This window comes from Phyllobates terribilis, unplaced genomic scaffold, assembly GCF_046119375.1.
Source record: "Phyllobates terribilis strain yellow unplaced genomic scaffold, ASM4611937v1 Scaffold_5__5_contigs__length_657084704, whole genome shotgun sequence".
Taxonomy (NCBI): Eukaryota; Metazoa; Chordata; class Amphibia; order Anura; family Dendrobatidae; genus Phyllobates; species Phyllobates terribilis.
In genome coordinates, this window is record NW_027362765.1 from 598,570,166 (window position 1) to 598,582,037 (window position 11,872).

General features: G+C 41.8%; 1 protein-coding gene across 2 annotated transcripts; it reads right to left on the bottom strand.

Moving 5' to 3' along the window:
* Positions 1-1,358: 1,358 nt before the first annotated feature.
* On the bottom strand, positions 1,359-11,490 carry PPIF (peptidylprolyl isomerase F). Of its 2 annotated transcripts, none has more exons than XM_073686016.1 (6): positions 11,252-11,490; positions 8,486-8,516; positions 5,910-5,998; positions 3,841-3,937; positions 3,086-3,161; positions 1,359-1,787 (listed from the first exon to the last, which is right to left on the bottom strand). In XM_073686016.1, the coding sequence occupies exons 1-6, from the start codon at positions 11,441-11,443 to the stop codon at positions 1,652-1,654; spliced, it is 621 nt and encodes a 206-aa protein (XP_073542117.1). In that variant the 5' UTR covers positions 11,444-11,490; the 3' UTR covers positions 1,359-1,651. The 2 variants fall into 2 exon arrangements, with proteins under 2 accessions (XP_073542117.1, XP_073542119.1); XM_073686018.1 differs by lacking the exon at positions 11,252-11,490 and adding an exon at positions 10,099-10,171.
* Positions 11,491-11,872: the final 382 nt, after the last annotated feature.

Here is an 11,872-nt window from a genome sequence, read left to right on the forward strand (position 1 = left end):
ACAAATATTTTGCTTATAAAAAAAGTACTTTTGGATATCCAAGTTTTTGTTCATAAAGGCAGCCTATAAACAATAGACATTTTTTTCTGATTGTGTACAAAACAATTTACAAATCTTCCCACAGTCATAATAGCACAAAGGTCAGCCTAGGGCTAGAGGGCAACATGTATCACAGGACTGAACCTTCACTTACCTGTACCTTCCCCCCCATATCTATGACAAACAGTAGGGATGCCCATCCCATGCCACTGACAGATCAGGATATAATGGGTACACTGGCTGTGGCATGCAGATTAAAATCGGACTTCAAAATACTGCATACACCGGAGCATAATGCTTATAATTGACACCTGGTATAATGCCCACATCAGAGCCCCATGTACTGGGCATACTGGTCTCACACCAGGCACTAGACCTCCTAGTAATGGCTGTAGAAGATTAATCAACGTGTTGCAAGTTGACACCTGGAATCCAATGGTTTGAGGTAATCAGCACCAGGATTATACAGCACCTTCTTGCCTACTGGTCTTTTTAAACTTTCTATTGAAAAAGGTGTCAGCTATCAGCAATAGATCAACGGTATTATAGGTAGACCTAACAATGCATTATATAGTGGGAGCACACTGCTCAAATCCTATACTAGTAATTTTCAGTACCCAAAACACTAGTGTTACATGCTAGAATAAATTTTACAGGCTTAAAGAAGGATCATCAGTGAAAGTACCATCTATTACTTATAGGGCCTTACCCATACGCATCTCCTGTGCAGCTATTCAGTGTACAAGTCATTGGTCCAGTCTACATTTAAGCCTGACATTAATAAACCTGCTTAGAGGTAATCTCCGCGTAATCTGTTGAGCAGTGCTTTGCTGTCTGCCAGGGCATTAAAAGATACAGACTATAGCTGCCTCAAAAGAGGAGAAGTAAAGTTTAGTAGATATGTGACAGGATAGTGATTGACACCCGCCTAAGAAATAGTGAGCCTACAGCAAGCAACATTAAAAAGGACTGTCAGCATGGAATGACTGACTGTTCAAACCAAGTCCTGCTGGGTGCATCAGGGCGGGGCCAATCATTTATACACACCGTCCCACCTGCTTGTTCTCCCCCCCTCTCCTTTGACTGCTCTGGCTTCATACAGCCAGAGAAAGGAGATGGATTAAAAACAAGCAAGTGAAAAGAGGAATAAAAAGTTGTCCCCATCGTGATGCAGAGCGCCTGTACTTGCTTTGAACAGTCATTCTGTGCTGAAAGCACCCCCTTTAGGCACCAAAGCCATTACAGTATTAGAACAGTCCAGTTGTCAGAGATCTTATGAAATGAAGCAAGTCACAGACAATCCATGAAACCAGTGCATATTCATATCAAGGATCAATTCCAAATCCATATCGTTATTTTAATACACTTAGTTCTTGGTTTTTCTTGTATATACACAATTTACTAACGAGGACAAGCTTCACATCCTTAATCTTACCAGCCATGTCATCAGTAAAAGATATAACCGGCTCAGTGAGTGGCACAGCACCACTTTTTTTTTTTTTTTTTTAAACAGTTTGCTATATACTCAAATTACTCCTGAAGACATTTCACATTGCAAGTAAAATAGTTTTACATTCAGAAATTCACAGCAATTTTGGTGGACTGAGATTCATTAATCAAGTTCTCCACAGTCTGATATGACTATTCTTTTGGAAGGACGTCCAGTTTTGCTGCCAAGAACTTCCATTTTCTTTATAACCTCAAAGCCATCTTTAACATGTCCAAAAACCACATGTTTGCCATCCAACCTTCAATGACAAAAGACAGTAGGTATAGTCAAGTATTAGACCAAAAATATAATATACATATCTTTCGGAGGTGTTGAATGACTCCTTTCTGACTGAGCACTCGTCCCATCAGCCCAAGTCTGTATTGCTAGATCCTACCTGTCATTTAAATTTGCAGGCATTTAGTACAAGAGAAGAATGTTTGATAATTATTAGGTCAACTTGCCATGGTTGATGGGACCTTAACTGATTAGAAGTAAATCTAAGTGGTGCAAAATATGCATGTATGTGTTATACATAATATATGGATGCAGGAGACTGCAGGCGCAAGAAACTGACGGCTGTGTCGCACACAACGGTGCTTCAACAGGTCCAAACACAAACTAGATGTTTGGACTTGTTGAAGCACCATTGTGTGCGAAACAGCCGTCGTCCGTCTCTTGCACCTGCATCCATTTTTATTTTTTTTTAGTTTTCAATGATTCTACAATAAAATGCTTTTATGGGACAGAGAATGCAGCCTTTCCCCTTTGAAGTTTAATGAAAATCTTGCGTTTGGTGAAGCACCCCGAGTCCCCAAATAATTGTGAGGTGTGTGCAGTTATCCTTTCAAGTCGTGTGGGTTATGAATAGCGCTTTTTTTCTCCTTTTTTGCACATTGAGCTCAATAGCAAGTCTATGGGTCCATAGTCCCCTCATCCCCTCAGAGTATTGTAAGTTGACTGCTGAGGAGATGAAATAACTACTTAACTTGTTTTCACTGAACACTGTGGATAGGTGATAACATGTTGATCAGTGGGATGTGAACACTGGGACCTGCACTGATCAACAGAACGGGGAATTGTTATCCTTGTTACAATGGAGCAGCAGTGCGCATGCACTGCTCCAGTCATTCCATATGAGGCTGAGAAGTGCGGTGCTCAGCTTTTTCCAGAGGTTCCTCAAGGAATGAATGGAGCAGCGACTGGGCGTCAGATCTGCAGCACCATCTGGTAACAAGGATAAAATAAAGTCATCACCTAACCCCTGTTTTAACTGGACAACCTTTTTAAGTGTAATTTTGGTTATAGAAGATACCATGGATGAAAGAAATAATTTAGTGCTTAAAGAAAATCAAACTATGTAGGAATGCCAAATTTTACTGTGCCTTAATTCCATATAAAAAAGGCCACACAGATTCCTTTAGTAAAAAAAATGTATACAAAAAAATAGATTGAAAGTTGCTGTCCCACAAAATGAAATCTACAATATGGACCAGTTTTAATGCAAAATGTCAAGTCGCATATGTACACAAGACCCAGGTGGAAGATTATACTCACCATTCAGTTTTTGTAGTGCAGATAAAAAACTGAGACCCGTTGGTGTTTGGCCCTGCATTAGCCATTGAGAGGATTCCTATACAGAGAGTGGAGGAAACAATCAGCAAAATATATCTGGGTGTACCATGTTAAAGTTTTATAACTAAGAATTTTACTGTGAACTCACAGCCAAGTCTGCATATAGATTTTGTAGTGATTCACCATATAAATTACATAGTATATAGTGATACCCGTAGGCATATTCTGATGCAGAATTGCTCTAAGTTAGGAAACCCACAGCTTGTCATCACTTCTGTAGATTTTCTAAATCGCATGAGGATAAAGTTTTGAAAACCCTCCATCACATTTAAAAATGGAATTTACTGACTCATTTCATAACAAGCCAAAATACTAAGAAAAAAAACACAAATTGTTTAGTGAATAAAGTAAGTTATTTGCAGTTTATACAAGGGTTTGCAACATCAACGGCCACATCTCATGGGATGTCACTGGGTTCACAATTAAAGTTGTGGATAAACAGCTTCATGTTCTGATGTACACAATGAGTAATATCTAAGTGTAGCACAGGATTGGAGTGAGCACTTCTCTGCTCCATTTTATGGACCAGCGTAATGCATGTAATATCAGGCAGATCCTGCACTGCTCCACAATGCAGACAAGCAAATGGAGTCAATCTTATCCGCAATTCGCAGGTGCAAGTTGCCCAATTTTAAGAACAGCCAACCTCACTGGTAACCATATAGATGGCTGCATACCTGGTCCAGTGTGTTTCAAGCTAAAGTTCTCATCAGGGAAACGACTTCCATAAATAGATTTGCCACCAGTGCCATTATGATTAGTAAAATCTCCTCCCTGTATAAAAAAACAAAATACATTTTTGTTGTATATACACTTCAATAAAGAGGGGGATAAAAGTAGAATTCTATGTATAAAAAAAAAGGTTTAGGGCTAATAACTAAATTAAATTTCAGCAAAAATCTATAATATAACTGGGGATGAAGCCTCGATAGACTGCGCATGCGAGACGCGCAGTCTGGCTCCAGACAGAAGCAGGCATTCAGCCGTTACAGGTAAGAGGAGGTGAATGACGCCGGAGATCGTGGTATGTGTAGGCACTGAACGCATACCGCGATCTCCGGCGCCATACTTGCATACTTACCTGACCGGGAGGAGCGTTGCCTCAGCGCCTCTCTTCGCCGGAGACCAGGGCAGGAGTGAGGCATCGGATCGGCGCGTGCGCATAGCGCTATCCGGCGCCATTTTACTGAAGACACATTTACAGTGTGTCTTCAGCAAAATGGCGCCGGACAGCGGGGTGCTCTGGCGCCGCACTCCTCCCCCGGCAGAACAGGACGCAGCAGCGCTGTAGTACAGAGAAGAAAGGAGAGTATAACTGTTTATTTTTTTGTATGTGTGTACAGTGTGAAAGGGCTGAGGGGTGCCACGCATAACAGGATTGGGGACTGCGGGTGCCATGTATACCAGGATAGGATGGTGGGGACAGGATGGGGCAGCACACACCAGCATGGGAGACCATATACCAATAAAAATGCTCACCACCTGGGCGTAGAAAGGGTTCAATAGCTAGTTTAATTTATAAGGGAACCTGTCAGTCATTAGATCCATGTGTGTAAATGGGGTGAAACTTGTCAGCTGGAGGGGGGAGGAGAAGCCTGCTGGGGGTCACTCTAGACAAGTCAGGTGTCTCTATAGAAATGCCAGTGTTTCATGGTAACATTTACATGTCTGCAGTCGTACAGCCAGGCTGTCCTAATGCACATGGTTTAGGCAGCATGAATCTTGTAACAGATGTGCTTTAATAGAAAGTGTATACCCTGGATTGTAACCTACACATGATAAATGTACATTGTTGTAACGGAAAGATTGATTTTACGACACAAGCGAGTCTTTTTTGCCATCCTTTCAAGTGCAGCACCATAGCTTTTTTTAATGGGTTGTCTGGGCTGGCCTAAGCTAAAGCAGAGCTAGTTTTCAGAGTAGCCGAAAATGATTGGTGGCAATGCTGGGTCTTAGTCGCAACTGATCAGATATTGATGAACTATCTTAAGGATTGGTGAGCAACACAAAGTCAGACAACCCCTTTAGGCTATGTTCACACGTGTTTTTTCTGCTGCTAGCTTTTCTCTGGCAGGAAAACAGCGCCACAGGTTTTGCTGCGTTTTCAACCATCCATTACTTTCTATGTGTGAAAAACAGAGCAAATACGCAAGTGCGTTTTCTGCTGCAGAAACGCTGAAAGTAGAATTTTCAAATACACAAGCTAGGCAGAAAATACACAGCAAACAAAAAGCAACGTGTGAACAGAGAATTCAGGTTTTGTAGACTTTGCTGGTACTGCTAGACAAAGCTGAAAATTTGCATAAAAAGCTGCTGCAAAATACAACGCGAGAACATAGCCTTGACATTCATAGAAAAATTATAAAGCCATCATGGTATAGTAGATTAATTTTACTCCCTGCAGTGAATTATAGCCAGTTCATCCATGTTCAGTTGTATCTGAAAGCTGCAACATCTACAGCAATTCTACAACATGATAGGAATCTGCAGGTCTGAAGCTCTCTGTCGTCCCCCCCCCCCCCCCCCCCCCATGTGGTCTACTCTTGTCACTGATAATCATTCATAAATAAATCTGAATGTAGGGACAAAGTACAGATGCGTTTTAAGTGACCTTCTCCAGCCCCCACAAATAAAAAATAAAAAAAAAGCGGACATCCCAATATACATACATTTTTTCTGCTTTAGTAAAACATTTGTTTGCTTCATAATTAACCTGGGAATACTAAGGAAAAAACAGATTACATACCTGGCACATAAAGTTGGGGATTACTCTGTGAAAAGTGGATCCTTTATATCCAAAACCCACCTCTCCAGTGCACAGGGACCGAAAGTTTTCTAGGTATTAAAAAGGAAAAAGCCCAAGTTTGGTTTTAAGAATAAACTTCACCATCACTTATTCATTAGCATCAGTGGAACATAACATTTCATTTGCTTTGTCCTGACTGCAGGCTGAACATGAGGATGCAATGTCATCATATTCCATCTTAACAGACTGCAAGGCGCTTGTCACAAGCCTCCATCATTCTCTTCCCATTTTAAGAAAGAGTTACCTTCTAGGGGGTGACACACACACACACACTATATTCTCCAGTAGACCATAAAGGCATTATAGGAGTAGCACCCAAGTAAGAGCAGCACTTGCTTTGACCGACCCAAACTATCCATGTAGAACAGGGTCGGCCATTCTAAATTGCAGCATGCGGCCAACTGGAGCACCAGTGATTGCAGCCAGCCCAGGAGTTTAAGCACAAGCTCTTTAACCTGAAGAGGCATGCCAATCACCCTGCAGCCAAAGGGCTCCATACACGTTAGAGAAAAGTCAGTTGAAATAATCTTCATTTTTAGTAGCATTGCTTATGCAACCCCTACTTCTCAAACATCTGACAGGGTAGGGGGCCCCCATTCAAATAAGGTGGTGAGCTGGTCCCATCAAGATCAATAAGTTTAAGGATTTGATTACATATCACAAGTTAAGCTGTAGGCCAAAAGCTTATTAGGCTTTTCTATCTATATATTCTACTACAATTTGCGGTAAGTCAAGTATGGTTCTCAGCAGCATCTCAGCTAGACAGCAGCAGCTGTGTATGGCCAACAGCTCCTGAGATGCAACAGTCAGTCTTATAAAAGGGAGTTATTCTAATCTTACATTACAGAAATACCATTTAATGATATACTGGGGGAAATTGCATAAAGTCAATACAAATCTGATTTTAAAGTGCTTAAGCCACCTGACAACTCCATTCTACATTCCCCAATAGAACATATGGACAGCATAGAAAGGGGTTCTCAGTCTGGAGTCTTGGCACCTGGACCCATGGTGATCAGCCGATTTCCATAGCTGCTTTTTAAGCGAAGCCGTCAGCACTTTTTACCTGTGAAAGTACTAGTATGGTTGTGCACCTGACACTAATAAAATTACACCTTTTTTTCAGAAATTGGATGTGCCAATTATGGGAAATCTAGCATAGATGACAGATGCAAATTTGTCTGAAAAAGGGCTTGTCTGTACACTTGGACTGCTTCTTCCAAGTGCATTCACACCCAGATTTGCATGTGGCTTCAACATTAAAAAAAAAGGTCTCTCACTGGCTCATCTGATCGCTACAAAAAAAAAAAAGTTAAATATACACATTTGGTATTGCCACGTTCAGAATCGCCCAATGGCGTAATAAAAAAAAAATAATCTATAATTAAAATCTAAAACACCAGAATTTTGTTTTTTGGTCGCTGCAACATTGCAATAACAGGCGATCAAAACATCATATCTACTCTAAAAATTGTATAAAAAACGTCAGTGTGCAAAAAAAAAAAAAAAAAAAAAAAAAAAAAAAGTCCTCACCCGGCCCCAGATCATGGAGCAAATTTTTTTTTTTTTTTTTTTTTTTAAACATACTTGATTTTTCTTTCACCGCTCAAATAAAAAAAAAAATCTATACATGTTTGGCATCTATGAACTAGTAATGACCTGGGGAATCATAATGGCAGGTCAGTTCTAGCATTTAGTGAGCATGGTAAAGAAAAATCAAGAAACAACTTTGTGGAATTGCACTTTTTTTGAAATTTCACCACACTTGGAATCCCCCCCGTTTTCTAGTACACAATATGTTAAAACCAATAGTGTCATTCAAAAGTACAACTCGTCCAGCAAAAAAATAAGCTTTCACGTGGCGATAGATAGATAGATATCTGGGAAGAAGGGGAGCAAAAAACAGACAAGTGCTGCAGCGTGAAGGGGTTAAAGCATATTTTCTCTGAAACATCAGAGCATTTCAGAGAAAATTATACCTGGATGCACCTCAGTGCTTCAGGGGAAAAAAATAAAATAAATATCCCTGGCTGCAATAATGCAAGAAGCATGCTGCTGGGGATTTGTGCAGCATGAATCAGGTGACAGGTTCTCCAACTGCTGAGATACCAGCCACCTCTTGCCAGCCTATTAACTGATATACAGCAGTTAGCTTACCTCCATCCCCTTCTGCTCTTGAAAAATTAAAATCCCACTGCCCCACCCATCATTGCCAGTTTCAAGAGCAGGTCTCCTAATCACTGCCCTCACTTTCCTGAGCAACACACTTGTTCAAAGGCACTGTTCTCTCTATATGCAAAAAGCAGAATCTCAGCAGTAGGACAAAGCTACTGGATTGGGAGGGTCACTCAAGGAGGAAACACTTGATGTGTGTTTAGCAGCAGACTGCTGCAAAGCCCAAGTTGAGAATAACAGTTTAAGGGCCTATAATGATACAACCCTTTATAAAATATATATCAATCATCTCTTTAAAATCATTGTATTTCTAGTGTTATTTCCCTGAAGATCAAACTTACCAGCAGTTTTTGGAACCACGTCTGCTTTCAACTGCAAGAAAAAAGCAATGATAAGATGAGTCGCTTATAGAAGAATATGGTTCTACATGAACTGCAAACAGTGTGCCTCTAGATAGTGGTGCAGCGTCATGCATTGCAGACTATCAGCTACAAACAGATGTGGCTATTTTTTCTTCCTGTTTACGAGCTGACAGCAGTAAGGCTGCATGCCAGAACAGGACTTTCTGTAAGTAGAGGACTGAACGGTTACATCTAGAGATTGACTACATAGGACATGGATGAGCGACAGCGATCTGTATGGGCAACCAGTGTAGAGCAGCCTCTGCACACTATTTTGCCATGTGCCATCTTCATGGAAATCAAAAAGACAAATATTAAAAGGGGAGTATTTGCATTTACAGGGGACAGATTACAGTACTATAAAATGTGAACCATGTCTCCGCTCCACATTACCCACAGGTATTAGAAAGGTTATCACCTTTTCTAAGGACAGGAGATATCCTTAATTGGTGTGTCCCAGTTTGGCAGTTTGTCTTTCAGGCAGATCCCACCTTAAAAACCCAAATCTATAATTTAACAATGTATAGCAACTAAAAATTTACATTGCTGGGCACATGTTCAGTCTAGTGTCACTTTTAGGTTTTGGAAATCTTGAAGCAGTTAAAAGTAGTAACATCTTAATTCTTCGGGCAGCGACTCGTTATAGTTTAATTTATGTGGAAAATTATGACACAAGGCAAAAAAGGTAAGGGTTAAGCAGGCATCTTGAACACCCTGTGTACACATGGCCCAAGAGTCTGCTGGAGTGATCGATAGAAACTGGCAAAAACCTTCTACCTTCACGTTTCTGGGTACCATGGATCTCTAGGAAGAAGTTGGCATTTACCTTGCACATAATTATAAACCTACCTTAAAAAAAAAAAAAAAAAAAAAAAAAAAAGTGATGACTAATAGGTAGCAGCTCATCTACAAATCTGAATGTTAATTATGCAACAAAATCTTAGTCAGCAGCCAAAGTGTTAAACACACCTACCAGAGACTCTCTGCACAACTGCACCAACTTATTGTTTCAGGTTGTAATTCTATTAGGTAATATTATCTGGGAAGCAGCTTCCATGCTGGTGGAGTTCTCAGCTTTGCCAAGTTCAGGGCAGCACGTCTCCCTTGTCATGTACACATACATTCTCAGATCTGTGTGGCTACATAAAACAGATTTGCTACAGGACTAGGCTGACACTCATATGAAAGCAGTCATGGGGTCCACTGGCTCTGCTGTCCTAGTAACAGGTATATTAAAGCTGAAGGGCACAGCTCAACAGCATTCAGGGGTTTTAGAGCAATAAATGAAGCCCAGCTTTCTGGACCTGAGCAGATTTTAGTCATTTTAAGTGTTACCTGTAAAATCCAGCAGATAAGTCTACATCAGGCTAATCCTATACACGTCACCACCGTATACAGCTCATTTATTGGGATGGGTCACATAGTTTCATAATGATGGAAACTTAACAGACTAATGAAACTATGTGCATCATTACATTGTAGCTAAATGAATATGACAATAATAACCTAAGACAACAACATGGAAGTGACAATTATGTGGAAATATGCCTTACTCAGCTTTCCTGGAGCAGCGATGCTGTACAACATTTACAGTGACCCCCTTGCTTTATACACTGTACAAGACCTGGGATAGCAGAGCAATAGAGCAGCCCGCACCATCTCACTGGTTACACATAATGGCAGCACTGGTGCTGCTCCATCAGCAAACATTAGGAATCTGCCAGCTACACACTTTGCACTTGGCGGTCAGCCATGTACATGGCTGAACTGGTTGGAAGGTCACCTTACACGTACTTGGGGGCGATCTACATCCCATCAAAGCGAGCAAATACCACGACTTTACAAAAGCAAAGCAGGACTGACCATAGACCTCAAACATGTCACCCTGCACGTGGCACAGAATATCCCCTGCCATTACAGGACCTGAATTAGCATCACAAGTGTCTAAAAGTCCTAGAAAGCATACAAAAGATGCAAGAAAGTGTGATTCTAAGTTGCAAATTACAATGGAAGTCCTGAACTATCAGATCCTGGAATAAATGGTCGGAGCCATTAGGCCCATCTATACTAATCAGGTCAGCAGGAACATCCAGGCCCATTTACTCCACATCACCTAGGGATACAAAGTGGTTCTGACCGCTGCGGTCACTCTGTAGACTCAGATCACGGCTCCTATAACTGGACAATATGGCTATAATCCCTAAGGTGGGACTGACAGTAGGATTTCCTATATAAGTGGCCAGTTTCTCTGAAAGGCCTGAGTGCCCTGCATGGTGACACTGAGTGCCCATAGATCCATAGGGAAACTATAGCAGGCCTGTACCTGAGGAGTGTGTGTGAACCCACAGCAGCCCCCTAACCAGCATTATGGGCCCTCCACTGCCCAGCAGGATCCCATGAAGGCTTAGTGACAGGAGTCTGAAGTTGCATGGCTTATATCACAAGTAGCACAGAAGAACAGCTACAAGAGCAGCAGTAAAACCTGACAATCATGTCCTCCAACCAGTCCAAGGACAACAGGTCACTCAGATCCAGGCTTCCTATAGGGGGCGCCAGATAATCCTACATTCACTTCTCTATTCATTCACGTAATTCCAACTGAGAACACTAGATGGCGCCACATATGATCCCCACTATGGCACAGACTAATGACAAGTGCAGCACGCCCCCTGCCCACACTACAAAGTAACGAGAGAGACCCCCTACCTCTAAAACAATGCGCCCAAGTGGCTGGTTGTCTGCGACTATGTCCATGTACACCCGCGGGTTCTCTTTACGTGAGCTCCGGCCGTCATCACCAGAGCTGCTGCTGCTGCTGCATGGCCTTATGGACTGGAGTGACCCGGATGCAGACAGGCAGATCCTCAGCAGGCCGCGGCTGGAACACGACGACAGCATGGTGCAGGCAATGTGATCTGCAGGAAAGCCGGGCGGCAGATATATACTCTCCGCACAGCGACACCAGCGGCCAGCCGTGGCCCTGCAGGGGACAAGACACTTATCTGACAGGAATTCTGACGAGCCCGAAACGTGACAGGACGCAATGTCCAGAGGTGCGAACACGTCCTGATGTTACTGTGTCACATGCGTCCCCGACATGTGCCCCAACAATGCCCCCTTATTTATTTTCTTGCACTACAAACCTGCTTATTTGCATTTTCTTTTCAGTGAAGATAAAATTAGATAAATGTAATATTAATTTCTACAAGAGAAAAAAAAAATCTGGATATTTCCGCCTCTCTAGACAGGCTCCCAAAATATGGAGCTAAGGGGCTGGCTTTTATATTTAGTGCTAATTCTTATGGTCTTTACCAAGAGGGCGTAGCT